Here is a 19,241-nt window from a genome sequence, read left to right on the forward strand (position 1 = left end):
TAGCCAGTAGCTGCGCCTTGTGGTCAGCAGGCTGTGGGTTGGGAGCAAGCAAATAGAATGTGCAAACTGTATACATGTATTATGGGATGTTTACGGACCTCAAAAAATGAGCAGATCTTTCCTTGTATCCCTCCAGATGTGCATTCTGTGGTGCACATACATTTTAATTATGCATTCACATGCAAAGTTTAGTATTTTTAGTTTACACATGGATAAATGAAAGAACAGTCAGTAAAAGGCAAAAGGGCATTTTAATAGATCAGATTAAGACATGAAACAGAACTCATGTTTATTTAAATACTAATACATAAAGCATGGCAAAGATAAGAAATTTTGCTTCATAATTAGAAAATGCAATATGACCTGCCAGAAAAAAAACAAACAACAAAGAAAAAAATACCGTTTTACAATAAATACGGTCCATGCCAAGTGCTAGAATCAGCAGTCTTTTTTAAGAGGGTTGGGGATTAACGCTACGTCCACCTTTTGTTGCGGCATCCTGTCCTCTTTCCACAGCTCATGGATTAATTGGCTGTTCGGACTTAACACTATTCAAAGAGTTTAACAAAGATCTCAATGAATCAAAAATCTTAAATCAACACAAGTGTCTACAAATGTATTTATTCAAACACTATTTAGAAACAAGGTTTTTTTTACCCTTTTGTGTCCATTTTCTCTGCAATGTTGTCCTTGGATTTATCCTCTTCTTTGACATCTGTTGATTTAAAAATGATAGTTTTTGTATGTTTTTCATGAATGAATAAAACAGATGAACTAGACACACATTACTTACAACATTGGCTTATAACAGCAATTCTACATCGCTTTCATTTTATTGACAAAGACAATTTTGTTGATAAAGGTGGTCATACGTGGGCAGATTTAAAGGAAAACTATACCCCCCGAACAATGTAGGTCTCTATAAAAAGATATTGAGTAAAACAGCTCATATGTAAAACCCTGCTTCATGTAAATTAACCATTTTCATAATAATATACTTTTTTAGTAGTATGTGCCATTGGGTAACCTTAAAAATAAGGGCCGCCCCCTGGGATCATAGGATTCAGGGTGCACACAAACAAACCACACGTTAGGTCACATGAGCCAATTAACAGACAGAGTTATGTCTTTTGCTTCCACACTTCTTCCTGTTACAGTTAGAGTTGAAGTATTTCTGGTCAGGTGATCTCTGAGACAGCACACAGACCATCATGAAATGGTGGCTCAAGGCAAGACATGTAAAAGGTTACTTACATATATATATATATATATATCAGTTTGGTAAGATTCTTTAATATGTCACTTAATTTGATATAAATCTGTTGCTTAAGTGTTCATTTTGGGGGTATAGTTTTCCTTTAAGCTTCAGACAGAGATAGCAACTTATTTCTCCATGTGTGGTCATCTCACCGGCATGCCTCCTCCAATATCTGGCTGAAAATTAGCAGCTTCAAAATACAGTCCAGATAGGGGCAGAATCAATGGCCTGTACCAGCAAAGGCCAACTGGTTGGATCAGCCTGATATTGCCTACCTCATAGTGGGCATATCAGGGGCAAATTCAACTTGTTTGGCAGTGTAAGAGCAGTTCAGATTTGCTCTAATTAAATATAGTTTTCATAGCCGAGGCCACCCTTGCCTTTGCCAGGCCAATTCATTTAATTGCATATGTGTGCTGCAAGATCCCCCTATTATCTCATACATAAAGCTGGCCATAGACGTGCAGATTTTAGCCTCAAATCTGCTGAATGATCGTACTTGCCAATGTTCTGACCTGTACCTAACCATTCAGATTAAGTAGTCAAAGAAAAAATCAGACGATGTCCTGGATGTGACAGACATGTCTGACAAATAGTAGTGACAGTCACCCATTTATATCGTCAGACAGGCAATACATGCAGAAATACAGTTGTGTTCAGAATAACAGCGATCTGACATCACTAACCTGATCAATCACTGTTTTTGGTAGAAATTATATTTTTACATGGCAAATAATTTACTAATAGGTGTAGTAGAGTAAAAGAAAACCTCCTGTAGTCATTGCCTTTTTCCTGTAGCTAAGGAACATCTCTTCCCTTAAAGGGCAGATGAACATCAAAATTTGCCTAATGAAAGAAAACATAATTCCAAGCAACTTCCCAATATATAGTTGTGTTCAGACATCACTAACCTGATCAATCACAGTTTTTGGTAGAAATTATATTTCTACATGATAAATAAATTACTAGTAGGTGTAGTAGAGAGACCCAACAGTCATGACATGCATGCTGCTGATTCTGTGTAATTGAATCATTAATTGAGGCTTGTTCATAACAGTAGCTTGTTCCAAATAATAGCAGTGTGTAGTTCATTCATTCTGTGAAAAAACAGGTGTCAATTACAGCCTTTATTTAAGGAGGAAGGCAGTAAATGTTGTGCATGCTGGTTAAAGTGCATTTCTCCTTGAAATTCTGAGTAGAATGGGTCGTTCCAGACTAGGGATGCACCGAATCCACTATTTGTGATTCGGCAGAATCCTTGAATACTTTGTAAAAGATTCGGCCGAATAGTGATTTCTCTCCCGCCCCTAATTTACAAATGCGGATTCGGTTCAGACAAACACAAGAGTTCGACCTAATCCAAATCCTGCTAAAAAAAGGCCGAATCCTGAACAAAATCCTGGATTAGGTGCATCCCTATTCCAGACATTGTTCAGTAGAATAGCGTACTTTGATTAAAAAGTTGATTGGAGAGGTGAAAAATGTATAAATAAGGGCAGAAAATGATAGACCGGTCAGCTAAAATTATGTCAAATGATTTAAAATGGCAACCAAAACCTGAAAGACGTGAAAGAAAACGACAATTCGAATGGATAGAAGAATATCCAAATGGGCAAGTCAGCCCCAGGAGGATCAAGGAAGCTCTAAAGTAAGAGTACGGTTACACTTAGAAGACACCTATGTGAAGCCAAGCTATCGGCAAGAAGCCCCTGTAAAGTCCTATTGTTGAAAAAAATGTGCTGAAGAGGTTACAAACACAACTGTATTATCATTAGCAGACAGAAATCTTCTAAACTGTTAGATCGATTAATCAATCGATTGCCATGATAAGATAAATGTCGGGAAAATCCACACAAAGACTAAAAACTGTAAAAAAACGGATGACCGTGCGACTTTATCTTTGCGTTTATGGCCACTTTAGCCTCTCATCTTTCAAAGATTGGCTCTTTTGTAAAAACCTAGAATTGGCAAAATTATTTGCTAACAGTTGGAGGTGTGTTCGATGCATGAGATTATTACATTTTAAAGAGGTTACTACACTACACAGTTGGTTCGCCAACAGTTTTTAACTTGGCCAATAATGCAAAAAAATTTGCAAATAAAAGGTAAAATACCAACCAGATTTCTTGTCATCCGTTTCCTTTTTGTCTTCTTCAAGTCTTGCTTTTTTTGCTCCCTTTTTGTGATCTGCTACATTACGTCTTCCTCCTTCACCTTCATCCTCAGAGTCCGAAAACTCCTCATCACAAGCTATCCGCTTGTCAGAAGCTCGTACTAAATGTTAGAAATATAAAAAGTGTTTAGGAGGCATTTCACAGGGACTTTTCTCTGTCCTGCTGCTCACTACCCCCTTCTAGAAGCAGTATCTTCATTTTTTTCTATGTGGGTCTTCAGCTGCAAATGCAAAAAACACTTTAAATGGCCCCAGTTGCAAATGAAGCAAACACATATTTCTTAGCAAATAAAACAAGTTTGGTAACAAATACAACAAATCCTAATGTGAAATTCTCACGTATATTTATTAAAAAAAAAAAATTCTAAATTATTAAATCCACTTTACCCAATGTTGACTTCTTTAGCAAAACCTCAGCCATCATCTCAAGGCAGTTGCACACAATGAGATTTTAACTGCTGGCAAGCTTTCCACTAATTCTTAAGTAATTCCCAAATAAGGGCAATTTTGAGTGTTTTAGCTAGTAAAACAGAGCCCATGGGACACTGCTGTAAACTAAATGCCTTAATTAAGGTGTACTACTAAACAAAATAAGTCTACTGCTTTAAACAGAATGGTTTTTCCCTGATTTACTTTGTAAAGGACCATTTCTGGCAGATCCCAATGTTTGCCCCACAAGCCAGCGCCTGGATCACATTGGAGGGCCTTTGTAGACCTTTCAGGATAAGATTACTTCAGATGATCTCCTTATCTAGTAATATTTTCCAACAGTCCTGAATGAATTTAAGTGAACTCTGGATACTGGGCTAAGAAGCCATGATTTTGGCTTATAAAATGGCAAACTGGTTAACAGTGGCCAATCTGGCATCAAAGATCTGCCAGTGTACAAATGGCTTACTCCAGCAGGATGAGCAATTAACAACTTTGTAGAAGCTAACTAAAACAACAACAATCATGTTTTATTTTAAATTTCCTGTTGGTTCATTTTGGTGGCTTTTAAAGTTTTTTTAGGGCCACCAGGACCAGGGCATTCAGGTAACCTTGGTTACCTGATGTGGCTGGGCTACAACTACCAGCATTCTTCAAGATATAATCAATAGCTAAAGTATACTGTAAGTTGTAGTCTAACAATGAAAATGTTCTTGGGCACCACACCACTTACTTGTTTTTATGGTGCATTCATATCCCAGGCCACGTCCAAGCCAAATATTCCAGTTAGGCTATATGCAGGTAAGAAGAATACACTAGTATTTGCCGAAGTATGTTGGTGTGCATCTTTCCTGCATAAGGATTAAAGGGGTTGTTCACCTTCCAAACACTTTTTTCTGTTCAGTTGTTTTCAGGACTTTTTTCAATTAGTTTCCATTATTTATTTTCTACCGTTTTTCCAGAATCTAAATTTAAAGTTGAATGACCCTGTCTCTGGTGTTTCAGTCTGGCAGCTCAGTAATCCAGGTGCAGACTCTAAACTGTTACAATTGTGCAACATTTAGTTGATACATTTCTCAGCATCTCCGGAGTATTAGCAACTATTGTATCAATTCTAACAGCTGCCTTTAATGAAACCCAAAGATTCTGGTCAGCAGGGACAAAGATGACAAATGTATCAAGTAAATGTATCACTATAGAACAGTTTGCAGGGTCGGCGACCCCCCTCCTCCCAGAGCTGCTTTCCAATGTGAAAAATTACACTTTACACTTCAATATAGAAAGTAATTGGAAAAAGTCTTTATTTATGGTGATCTATCTAAAAAAACACGTAGTTGTTTGAAGGTGAATAACCCCTTTAACTCTGCAATATCTGAGGACCAAAAGTTAAAAAACAGAACTTTCAAGGTATATCATCTAATATAAGGCTCCACTTAATGCAAAATGCAATTGGGGGATTTGTTCAGACATGAGATAAATTATGTCAAAATCAGGCAATCAAAACATGGAATACTTTAGTAACAATTGGGCTATGTTTGGGAAATTGGGCTATGTAATTTTTGTCAAGTATATACATGCTTAGGGAGTTTGCTGTATATATATATATATATATATATATATATATATATATATATATATATATATATATATATATATATATATATATATATATATATATATATATATATATTGTAGGTACTATTTACTAATTAGTGATATTTACTTGAAATGCGTTTGTCTGGGTCTTCTCCTTCCTCATCACCACTGTCCTCCTGTACAGCATCCTCTGGAATAGCCTGCATCTGTACTCCAGGAGCATGAGGCAGCATACGCAAGTTTTCAAATAAGCGCTGCCTGCAAGAAAACACATTTTAGGGTCTTTTAGAGCTTTACAGTTTGAGTACATATAACCAAATTCACACTTTTCACAATATTTACACATTGCATTTATTTTATCATAGAAATAATTTTAATTTGCATATGAAAATTAGGATTCTGTTCGACCGGGCAAAAGGATTCGACCGAATCCAAATCCTGTGGAAAAGCAAAAATTCAGCTTTTCACTATACTGCACATGTTCACCATAACTAGACCTTACAGAAAATCCAAGAAGATGATGGCAGCATGGCACTTCTACAATAGTACCCTGTACCAGTGCAGTTTTCAGTGAACTGGAGTAACAGCCTGGGGTCTCAGATAAGAGATTATAGTTACTGAGGATGCTTAGCATTTTGACTTTTAAAACCAATGAAAATTTGAAATGAATGTATAGTCAGAAGTTGCTTAACATTACTTCATCTTTCAGCCTTGGACAACCTTATTAATCAAATATTATACACAAAATAAAATTCATGCGTAGATTCGACTTCGCAGTAAAATGATTTATTAAACAATTACATTTCCTGCTAATTAATTAAACATTTTCTTTAAAAAAAATAAAATAAATAAAATGAGAAATCCACTTACTTTATTTTCTCCATGTATTCAGGAGTATTTTGATTTGTCATATTAGAAGGGCTAATATGCAACTTGAAGTCAGGTCCAAAATATTCAAAGTAATCATTATATGGTAGCTCTGGTGAAGGAAGCAGATAAACTTTCTTTACAAACCTAAGGCAACATTACAAAAAGGTTCTAGCACTAAAGGAATACTAAAGTACAAGCAAACTATAATGAAAGTTAATGAATGTGACCTATACTGCTTCAAACTATAAAAAAAAGATGGGGTTTGATCCCCTGGCCCCATTTTATAAATAATGTATGTATGTATTTTATTGAATTTTCAACATTACAATAATAAATAAATTTAAATGAAGGGGAAAAAAACAGAAAAGAGAAAGAAAAAAAAGGTGTAGTAGAGTAATAAAAAACCAACAGAACCAACAGTCATGACATGCATGCTGCTGAATGTAACAATCATTAATTGAGGCTTGCTCAAAATAATAGTGTGGAGTTCAATTAGTGAGGTCATTCATTATGTGAAAAAAACTCACGGCCCTTATTTAAGGAAAAAAAGCTGCAAATGTTGTGCATGCTGGTAATATATAAATAGTTAATTGGTGAAGGGAAAACATTAAGAGGTACAGAAAATGATAGGCTGCTCAGCAGAAATGATCTAAAATTCTTAAAAAATGGCAACCAAATCCTGAAAGACAATGGTAAGAAAATGGAAAACTACCATTCGAATGGATTGAAGAATATCCAAAATCAGTAGTTTGTCCAACGACCCCCAAATAATGAATTCAAGTCACAGTACACTGTGAAAACAGTGAAGCATGGTGGCACAAGCATCATGATATAGGGATGTTTATCATATTATGATTATGATGTTGGGCCTTTATATCACATACCAGGGATCATGGATCAGTTTCAATACATAAAAATACTTGAAGAGGTCATGTTGCCTTATGCTGAAGAGGCAATGCCCTTGAAATGTGTGTTTCAACAAAACAATGACCCCAAACACACCAGTAAAGGAGCAACATCTTGGTTCCAGATCAACAAAATTGATGTTATGGAGTGGCCAGCCCAACCCCCGGACTTTAATCCAATAGAAAACTTGTGGGGGTGACATCAAAAATGTGGTTTCTGAGGCAAAACCAAGAAATAGCAGTGTGTTTAAAAAAATCCTTATACAGGTATGGAACCTGTTATCCAGAATGCTCAGGACCTGGGATTTTCCCGGATAATGGATCTTTCTGTAATTTGGATCTCCACACCTTAAGGGGCAGATTTATCAAAGGTCGAAGTCATGTGAATTTTATTTAACTCTAATAAATCTGAATGCAGTCAAATGGGAGGTTATTTATAAAAAAAAAAATCTGAACGTCCTAACATTTGATCAAATAAGAACGACCTGAAAATTTTGAATCGAGTTTTCCTCTGAAAAAACCTTGAATGTCAGGAAGGCTATCAACATCTTCAAATGGTTCAACGGACCACTGCCACTGACTTGTAAGTGAACCAGGCAGGTTTTAGGTGGAGAATATTCAAATTAGAACTTTTTCCAGGGTCGAGGTGTGACAAATCTCACATTCGAATTCAAATACGAGTTGGTGGTTTAAAATTCAAATTTGTGAGTTTTTCGAAAATTTGAATTCGAAGTTACCATTCAAACCATCATAAATCTGCCCCTAAGACTACTAGAAAATCAAGTAAACATTAAATAAACCCAACAATCTGTCTCAGCTTCCAAAATGGATTAATGAATTATATCTTAGTTTGGATCAGGTCCAAGGTAATTTTCATGTAACTTTTTAAAAAATTTGCATTATTTAGATAAAATAGAGTCTATGGGAGATGGCCTCTCCGTAATGCGGAGCTTTCTGGATGTGTGATGTATTATTCCTCTGTTTTTTACACAGCATAATAAACATGCCCCATAAAGTAAAATACAACACACAGTGCACTTACTTACTTACTGCTGTAACTGGTGAAATATTTGAAATTTGTGATTATATTAAACAGTTATTTTAACCCTTTAAGTGCCAGCAGAATTTCACATTTTGGTTACGCGAAATGCCAGCCGTTTTTGAAACATTTTGTGCTCTCTCACTTTAGGGGCATTTTCTGAGGGGAAACCTATAGTTTACCTAGGAAAACTATACATTGTTTTTTTCGGTAGAAACTGAGCTTTCTAAATCTGCCTGAGTTTTCATGTATTTCCACCTGTGCAAAAAAATTTATAGTGCTAAATACCAAAAAAAAATGAAAAATAACCATTTTTCATCGTATATCAATTTATACCAGAAAAATATTTCATTTTACGGAGGAAAATCCTGATTTGGAAAGCCTTATGTCTCTCGAACGTGCCAATACCAGATATGTATAGTTTTAGGGAGATTTAGGACTTCTGTACCTCAAAAACTCCCGGCAGTATATTACCGAATTTTGAAAGCACTAAGGCAGAAAACGGCATGCTTTAGATTCCAAGGCAAAAAATCCTGAAACCGTAGGTTTACCCCAGAAAACCATACATTTTTGAAAAGTACACATTCTGCCGATTACAAAATGGGTAACTATGTCTCTCTACTCCCAACTACCAAACATAAAAGCTTGTCTGAACATAGCGGTTTTTCATAAAAATATTCAAAATTCTGAAAAATCATTTCAAAGGTTTTATTTTGCTGCTCCGCATATCCCAAACTATATTAGGTACCAAGAAAAAGCACCTGAAATATGATTGCCAGGGGTCCACTGAACAGTTTGATACCCATTATGCATAGGTTTACCAAAGTATCTGGCATTTAGAGACACCAATATGAAGTTAGCACATCCAAATTGTTCAGGACTTTACTTCAGCTACTGAGAAATCAACACATTGACTGCATTTTTTGTGGGGTAAAAACACAGAAATATATGTTTACCCCCCAAAACCCATATATTTTTGGAAAGTACACATTCTACCGAATCTAAAATGGGTACCCCTGCCTTTCTGCTCCAAACTACTGAGTCGCAAGGCTTTCCCACAATTGTCGGTTTTGGTGAAATATCTGAAAATTGCCTCAAAGCTTCAACTTCTCAGCACCATATCACCCATGTATCGTTACGCACCAAGAAAAAGCACCCTAAATATGATTGCCAGGGTTCCTCCAAACAGTTTGGTGGCCATTGTTCATAGGTTTACCAAAGTATCTGGCATTTAGAGGCCCCAAAATGAAGTTAGTGCATACAAATAGTCCTGTGGGTAACTTCAGCTAATGAAAAATCAACACATTGACTGCATTTTTGTGGGGTAAAAACACAGAAATATATGTTTACCCCCCAAAACCCATATATTTTTGGAAAGAACACATTCTACCGAATCTAAAATGGGTACCCATGCCTTTCTGCTCCAAACTACTGAGTCGCAAGGCTTTCCCACAAATGTCGGTTTTGGTGAAATATCTGAAAATTGCCTCAAAGCTTCATCTTCTCAGCACCATATCACCCATGTATCGTTATGCACCAAGAAAAAACACCCTAAATATGATTGCCAGGGTTCCTCCGAACAGTTTGGTGGCCATTGTTCATAGGTTTACCAAAGTATCTGGCATTTAGAGGCCCCAAAATGAAGTTAGCGCATACAAACAGTCCCGTGGGTAACTTCAGCTAATGAAAAATCAACACATTGACTGCATTTTTGTGGGGTAAAAACACAGAAATATATGTTTACCCCCCAAAACCCATATATTTTTGGAAAGTACACATTCTACCGAATCTAAAATGGGTACCCATGCCTTTCTGCTCCAAACTACTGAGTCGCTAGGCTTTCCCACAATTGTCGGTTTTGGTGAAATATCTGAAAATTGCCTCAAAGCTTCGACTTCCCAGCACCATATCACCCATGTGTCATTACGTACTAAGAAAAAGCACCCTAAATATGATTGCCAGGGTTCCTCTGAACATTTTGGTGGCCATTGTTCATAAGTTTACCAAAGTATCTGGCATTTAGAGGCCCCAAAATGAAGTTAGCGCATACAAACAGTCCCGTGGGTAACTTCAGCTAATGAAAAATCAACACATTGACTGCATTTTTGTGGGGTAAAAACACAGAAATATATGTTTACCCCCCAACCCCATATATTTTTGGAAAGTACACATTCTACAGAATCTAAAATGGGTACCCATGCCTTTCTGCTCCAAACTACTGAGTCGCAAGGCTTTGCCAAATTTGGCGGACAGAGACCCCCAAATGACAACATGTATAGACATTTTCACCGCTGACGCACTGGCTGCTGCAATATAACCACCCGGTGTGTGTATTATGCGACATTAGACCACCTAACAGTACAGAGACCCCAGAAAACCATATATTTTCAGAAAGTACACATTCTGACGAATCCAATATGGGTAAATAAGTGTTTCTACTGCAAACTGCCAAACTGCAAAGCAATGCTGAACGTAACGGTTTTTATCAAATTTCTGAAAATTGTCACAAAGCTTGAATTTTACCCCATTATATGCCCCACATTTCGTAACTTATCAGCATAAAACATCCTAAATATGAACGCCAGGGGTCTACTGAACACTTTGATGCCCAATATGCATAGATATACCAAACTATGTGGCGCACAGAGACCCCCAAATGACAATAGTGTATATAAATTTTCACAGCTGACGCGCTGGCTGCTGCAATATAAGCACCTGGTGTGTGTATTATGCGACATTAGACCCCCCTAACAGTACAGAGACCCCAGAAAACCCTATATTTTTAGAAAGTACACATTCTGACGAATCCAATATGGGTAAATAAGTGTTTCTACTGCAAACTGCCAAACTGCAAAGCAATGCTGAACATAACGGTTTTTATCAAATTTCTGAAAATCGTCACAAAGCTTGAATTCTACCCCATTATATGCCACACATTTCGTAACTTATCAGTATAAAACATCCTAAATTTGAACGCCAGGGGTCTACTGAACACTTTGATGCCCAGTATGCATAGATATACCAAACTATGTGGCGCACAGAGACCCCCAAATGACAATAGTGTATATACATTTTCACGGCTGACGCGCTGGCTGCTGCAATATAAGCACCTGGTGTGTGTATTATGCAACATTAGACCCCCCTAACAGTACAGAGACCCCAGAAAACCCCTGTGTACTATATTTTCAGAAAGTACACATTCTGACGAATCCAATATGGGTAAATAAGTGTTTATACTGCAAACTGCCAAACTGCAAAGCAATGCTGAACATAACGGTTTTTATCAAATTTCTGAAAATCGTCACAAAGCTTGAATTTTACCCCATTATATGCCACACATTTTGTAACGTATCAGCATAAAACATCCTAAATATGAATGCCAGGGGTCTACTGAACACTTTGATGCCCAATATGCATAGATATACCAAACTATGTGGCGCACAGAGACCCCCAAATGACAATAGTGTATATACATTTTCAAGGCTGACGCGCTGGCTGCTGCAATATGAGCACCTGGTGTGTGTATTATGCGACATTAGACCCCCCTAACAGTACAGAGACCCCAGAAAACCATATATTTTCAGAAAGTACACATTCTGATGAATCCAATATGGGTAAATAAGTGTTTCTACTGCAAACTGCCAAACTGCAAATCAATGCTGAACGTAACGGTTTTTATCAAATTTCTGAAAATCGTCACAAAGCTTGAATTTTACCCCATTATATGCCCCACATTTCGTAACGTATCAGCATAAAACATCCTAAATATGAACGCCAAGGGTCTACTGAACACTTTGATGCCCAATATGCATAGATATACCAAACTATGTGGCGCACAGAGACCACCAAATGACAATAGTGTATATACATTTTCACGGCTGACGGGCTGGCTGCTGCAATATAAGCACCTGGTGTGTGTATTATGCGACATTAGACCCCCCTAACAGTACAGAGACCCCAGAAAACCATATATTTTCAGAAAGTACACATTCTGACGAATCCAATATGGGTAAATATGTGTTTCTACTGCAAACTGCCAAACTGCAAAGCAATGCTGAACATAACGGTTTTTATCAAATTTCTGAAAATTGGCAGAAAGCTTGACTTTTACCCCATTATATGCCCCACATTTCGTAACGTATCAGCATAAAACATCCTAAATATGAACACCTGGTGTCTACTGAACACTTTGATGCCCAATATGCATAGATATACCAAACTATGTGGTGCACAGAGACCCCCAAATGGATATATAGTATATAAAATTTACAAGGCAAAACAAAATAAGGCAGTAAAGAGTGAAATGCAAAAAAATCCAATAAAACCACAAAAATCAATGTTTTTTTTTCCAGACTAGTGTTATCGGCTGTCAGAATCACAGTTTGAATATTTTAGCTGGGCCAAACAGGTTCTACGGCTAGAAACAAGTGAACACAACATATGCAGAGCTGAAAATGCAATAAAATGGCTAAAAATTCAATAAAATGGCTAAAAATGCACCAAAATACCCAAAATTGCAATATAATCACCGAAATAACATACAAAAGGTATTGCACAGTACGGTTAGCGAATACGCTATTCGTAATGGCAATAAAACATTTTTTTCAGCCAAAAAAAGAGACGATGCGATAAGAAAAAAAAAAAAAAGCCACAATGCCATGTATGTGCGTGTGCGTGTGTACAAATGGTAAATTACATGTTATGTGTGCGTGTGTGCGTGTGCACATGTGTGTAAGTGCAGTGAGTGTAAGTGACCCCCCCAAAAATGTATGTGTAAGTGTGAATCTAAGTGTGTATTACTGTAATAGGTGTGTGTTGGTGTGTTTGTGTGTGTAATTGTTGCACTAACCTGAAAAAATCGCTGGAGACTGTTGCAGGCGATCAGGAAGAGCCCCTGGAAGACATCTGCCTCGTGGTTCCTGTCTGTGTGCTGTGGGGGCGGAGATCGACGATCCGGTGCAGGCTGCAGCAGCAGGACACGTAAGTAACACGTGCCTGCTGCTGTTTTTGGGCCCCTGGGCGATCGCGCCCCAGGGGCCACTCGATCCCCTGCTCTGCTCGTTGCCTAGGGGCAGGGGATCGAGCAGGAACGGAGCGAGCGGCTCTAACAGCCGCTCCTCCGCTCCTGAACCCGGAAGTGCTGCAGAACGTAGAATCTACGTTCTGTGGCATTTCAAGTACCTTTGCCACAGAACGTAGATTCTACGATCTGTGGCATTTAAAGGGTTAATAGGTGTACTATTGCACATATTGCAAAATTAAACAAATTAGAAATATCCATACATACCATTTGGGATTTCACAGTCCAGTGCAACAGCAGTCTCATATGTCCAGCATCGAGCAACATTACGTATAGTATATCCACCTCCTCCAAGCATCAACAAAGGCAAATTAAATGTCTTTACCACTTCCACACACTTTGCGTGACCTGTGGAAACATTTTTGGACACCATAGTTTCAAGGAACGTTAATAATACCATGCATATAAAAGGCACTAGTTAATGTTTTTTTAAATGTGTGGCTTTTACACATAAGTGTTTTATCCTGGGTGCTTATGCTTTTATCCATTCCACCACAGGGAAATGCATTAATAGAGTATTCCGACTAAAATCTTTTCCTATAATTTCTGCCTTTTGGGGGGGGGGGGTGAACGACTCTGCAAAAAAACTGTCACCTGTAACTCCAGTCTGAAAAATCTGCAATACAGTATATATTGTATATGTATATAAAGCTATATAGTTAGTCCCTCATAAAACAGCGGAGAAGAATTCTGAACTTATTTCATACATAAAGGGGTGGTTCAACTTCTAGTTGTTTTCAGATAGATCACCAGAAATAACGACTTTTTCCAATGACTTTCTATTTTCTATGTGTCACCGTTATTCTAATATTGAAGTGTAAATTGTCATTTTTCTCCTTCTGAAGCAGCTCTGGGAGGGGGGGTGGGTCGTCGACCCTATAAACTGTTCTAAATTGACATATTTAGTTGATACATTTATTATCTTTGTCCTGCTGAGCAGAATCTCTGGGTTTCATTACAGGCAGCTGTTCGTATTGATATAATAGTTGCTAATACTCAAGAGATGTTCCTGAGAAATGTATCAAAAATGTTGCAAAATTGTAACAGTTTAGAGTGTGCACCTGAATTACTGAGCTGTCAGACTCAAAACACCAGACAGGGACATTCAACTTTAAATTAGATTTTGGAAAAACCGTAAAAATGAAATAATGGAAAGTAATTGAAAAAAGTCATTAATTGGGCTCATTTATCAACACTGGGCAAATTTGCCCATGGGAAGTTACCTATAGCAACCAATCAGCGATTAGCTTTTAAAAGCCAGCTGCAAGTAGAACAATGAATGCAGCAATCTGATTGGTTGCCATGGGTTACTGCCCATGGGCAAATGTGCCCAGTGTTGATAAATGACCCCCATTATTTCTGGGGAACAATCTAAAAACAACTGAATTGAAAAAAGTGTTTGGAAGGTGAACAACTCCTTAAACTCAGTACTAGCCATAGATAGTAAGGCGCTCTGGGCTGCTATCTAGATGCTGACCTCAAGGATACTTACAAATCATCAAAACAAATAAAGTGAGTTACATGTGCCACAGAAGCAAATAATCTCACGCACCACTAAAAATTAAATCGCTAAATTGAATTCCACATTTTCTCCTCAAATTGAATCTTGTCCATGATTTCTCATGATAAGCCATAAAATAATGTTTTCTTATGGAACGGAAGCTGGCTCAGTGTGTGCAAAAATGCAGAAGCCGTTGCCAGCATCCTAAGAAGCAATTCTATTATTTTGCCTGCTTTATTTAAGCATCATGCTACATAGTGGCATGTCTATAAATATATCTTGAAGGTAAGCAATATTTCATAGATCACTACAGCACTTTTTCGCTCTCCATGCCAGTTAAATAGACAATCATTTTAGTACATTTTATAGATTCACAGTTTTAATCTATGATAGCGTAATCTGGTACCATATACAACAACTGTAAATATCTTACAAAATCTTAGGGTTTTATCATAAATTGCTAAAAAAAAAATTATGAAAATGAATGTATATATCCCCTTTAATAGACCTAGTTCTACTTTAAGTACAAAGGCAGATCCCTATCCTGTCTCTTTTCCTTACTTCTAGTCGGAATCTCCTCTCTAAGTCTCTGTGGGGCCCCAGGCACTTTCGTGAATGCCCCACCATGTTTGGGTAGTTTGACAAAATATGAAATAGAAGGAGCAAAAGGAGCAAATCAACTGTTGCTGTGCTCCTGATTGGCTCATGATCTATACTGCTGTGCCTATCAGTACCCCTGTCAAAGGACTGTATTGATAGCTAGTATTCTGAGCTCCACAGTAAATAGTATAACCACCCTGTGACAGAGATCACTGTTGAAATTCAAAGGCAGATTATTTTGCTGAGAGAAAACAGCAGGGCATTGAACACAGAGTGAGTCTCTTTATTGGAAGTTATGATGCCACAATAAAATGAATTACAGGTCTGTGAAGCAGAGGTTCAGATAGATAAATAGATAGATATACAGATAGAGATATACTGTATATATGTCATATTGTTATGTTAAATAAATTTTCATCAAAATAATCATTAAAGGTTTCATACCTTTAACAGTCAGATTAAAGCATCCAAGACGGTCACCAGAAAGAGAGTCTGCACCACACTGTAGAACAACTGCGCTGGGCTGATACATCTCCATTACCTTAGAGATTATCTGTATTGTGAAAAAGATGTGATAAACAAATTAGTACTGGTAAAAAAAACCATAAAGTACCAAAAGAAAAATAATCTGAAGCCAGAGAACATTAATACTTACTGGTTTAAAGATTTGTCCATAAGACTCATCATCAATCCCATCCCTCATTGGAAAATTGACAGCATAATATTTACCTTTTCCAGCACCAATATCCTATGGTGATGAGAAGACATAAATGAAGTATATATTATTTGTACCAGAAAATAGTTTTTTTTAAAAAATAAATAAATAAATAAAATAAATAAATAGATTTATGAATTCTATAACACTAACAGGGTTGGTTCGCCTTTCAGAAGCAAGAGATTAATTTTTTGAAAATGCATACTTTTATACAGTAAAGCTTTGAGTTAACAAGGCATGCTTTGAATGACTGAACTAAAATAGGAGAATCTCATAAATATTCACTATTCACCCCTATCCTGCAACCAACAGAAACGTTTTAGCATAATCACCAAAAACTTCTGTGATTGACTGGTGTTAAATTTGTTGTCTGGTCTTCTGGTCTTCTTTTATTTGAAAATATTAGAACAATTAGTAGTATCACTGGTCATATTTCATTTAAATATATCATGAACTGCATACAACTTACCACATACCATAACAAATAGTCACAGAAATGTAACATATTAGTAAAAATAGAAAATGAAAATTCCCATCCTTACCCGAAGATCTCCAGTGCCAGGAAAGTATTCACCATACTTGTGAAATGACACGGTCATGACACGATCGGTGGTATAAAATGCCTCTTCAACACCATCACCATGATGGATATCAATATCAATATATAACACTCTTTGGTGATACCTAAGACAAAATCATTAGCAAGCTTCTGTTTGCAACAGAAATCAAAATTTTAAATTGTTTAACCATGCAAAAATTCTGACATTCGCACACTAATATGCTAGACAGTTGGTGTCACACTAGAATGGAATTACATTCAAATTTACAGTAAGAGCACATAGGCGCTAAATGGGACAAGTGCAGTTAAGATGGCTATATACATTTAGAAATTTGGAAAAGTCACCAAACAAATGGATCTTTCCCTAATATGCCCACCCTAGGCTAGGTGATATCAGCTTGTCCAATATTGTAGCCCTTGGGCCAACTATGCTGACAGTAGAGGACTGCATCAACAACTGCATCATTGTAATCCAACCATTTGGCCATAGGACCAAACGATCGGATTAGCCCGATACTGTCCTGCCTTTGGTGTGCATATTGCGAGAAAGATCCGCTCATTTAGCAACCTCTCCAAACAAGTGGATCTTATAGGGTATGGCCACCGTTATTCCAGGTCTGACTTCTGCTACATGGTTTCAGATTCAGCTTTCAACAGTGATTACATTAATAAATTACTTTAAAGGGGTCTTCCACCCATATACAATATATGCATAATTAAAGAAATGTAACACTAAGCATCCTTCCAAAAACACTTTCATTACACATTTTATTGGTTTAAAAAACACTATGGGGTCCATTTACTTAGTTCGAGTGAAGGAATAGAATAAAAAAAAACGTTGAATTTCGAATGTTTTTTTTGGCTACTTCGACCATGACTTTGAATCGAATGATTCGAACTAAAAATTGTTCGACTATTCGACCATTCGATAGTCGAAGTACTGTCTCTTTAAAAAAAACTTTGACCCCCTAGTTCGCCACCTAAAACTTACCGAAGTCAATGTTAGCCTATGGGGAAGGTCCCCATAGGCTTTGGAACAATTTTTAGGTCGATATTCGAAGTCGAAGGATTTCCATTCGGCAGTCGAATATCGAGCGTTAATTAACCCTCAATATTCGACCATAAGTAAATTTGCCCCTATTTGTCTGGTTGTTTACATTCACTGCACTCCTAAATCTGGTTCTCAAAGCAAGGTTGAATGTAAGCTGATTAAAAGACCTGCCATTGTCAGAACCAGAGAGCAGAAAGGGATAAACAAACACTGCTTTCAATTACATTTCATTTACAAAATATATAAAACCCACCAAAAATTTGTAATAATAATAACAATAATAGATCTTCTTTCAGGGGCTTAGTTGAAGGGATTAAATATGTAACAGAGTTTTGGAATTTATGAAGAACAGTGGAAATAATTAGATCTTTCACCATGGCTAGGTTATTTCAAACAGATAAAATCCAATTTCTTATGGGCTAAGAGACCATCTAATCCTTTTAAACCCAGTATAGATACAGCATCCCTTTTTCTTAAAAATGCAGGGCACTGGTTATTTAATAAAAGCTTGCAACCATTATTATTTACCCATTTACAAGGATACTCTAGTAAGTTTACTTTATTGGTTTTTGGTTTTAAGGAAACAAGTGGAACCAAAAGTTACATACAGACCATGCTCACTAATTTTTATATTATGATTACGACAGTATGAAATACTAAAGATAGATGTCGAAAATTACACATACTAAATCACAGGAGACACATACAGAATATGTTTTCTCATGATGTATACAGTTTTGTTGTCCTATTCATTTGATGAAAATCATAATGGAAAATTATGAGAGCATCTTCAAATGCATGGACCTTTACTGTTGCATGACTACTGTACCTCAGAGATGATTAAATAATCCCAATCTGAGATGATAAAGTAATCCCAATCACCCATCCCTTCTTTCAAGGAAAAAACATCTTTTAATAGCTTACTTCAAAAGTTCAAGGATTCCAAGAACAATATCATTAACATAACAGAATCCAGATGCTTCTGATTTCTTAGCATGATGAAGGCCTCCTGCCCAGTTAACAGCCATATCTGTTTGTTGGCGGTTGAGTTTTACAGCACCAGCTTTTGATGAGAAGAAAGAATGAACATATTTAAAATAGACTGTAATGGTCCACACATTGACTTACCACCATCTTATGCATTTTTTCCAGTAAAGAAACTCAACATCCTACTCTTCAGCTGAGCTACCTTAAAGAGGACCTGTCACCCCAACATAAAAAGCTGTATAATAAAAGTCCTTTTTCCCATTCTGGTGCATAAACAAGATTTTGAGATGATGCAAGGCTTGAATTAATAACAGTGTCCACAAAGTCTCCAACAAACGAATTATCATCATATCCCCAATCATTGCAATAGTAGGCACTCCTTCCAAAGGTCACACTGTATAGACCTCAATTAACATCAGAAGAATAGTGAAAGGATGCCATAGACTGCAGAGCTCTGCTACGTTAGTGCTTTATTGTA

At 36.9% G+C, this 19,241-nt stretch overlaps 1 protein-coding gene across 1 annotated transcript in view; it reads right to left on the minus strand.

Moving 5' to 3' along the window:
• Positions 1-232: 232 nt before the first annotated feature.
• Positions 233-19,241, minus strand: part of hdac2.S (histone deacetylase 2 S homeolog) — a 28,965-nt gene continuing 9,956 nt past the window's right edge. The window contains 10 exon segments of the mRNA NM_001090542.1: positions 233-548; positions 658-715; positions 3,377-3,532; positions 5,584-5,714; positions 6,327-6,435; positions 13,558-13,698; positions 15,896-16,004; positions 16,107-16,199; positions 16,709-16,850; positions 18,701-18,839. Coding sequence (NP_001084011.1) covers positions 518-548; positions 658-715; positions 3,377-3,532; positions 5,584-5,714; positions 6,327-6,435; positions 13,558-13,698; positions 15,896-16,004; positions 16,107-16,199; positions 16,709-16,850; positions 18,701-18,839 — 1,109 coding nt within the window. The 3' untranslated portion in view covers positions 233-517.

The sequence above is a fragment of the Xenopus laevis genome, chromosome 5S (genome assembly GCF_017654675.1).
Source record: "Xenopus laevis strain J_2021 chromosome 5S, Xenopus_laevis_v10.1, whole genome shotgun sequence".
Taxonomy (NCBI): domain Eukaryota; kingdom Metazoa; phylum Chordata; class Amphibia; order Anura; family Pipidae; genus Xenopus; species Xenopus laevis.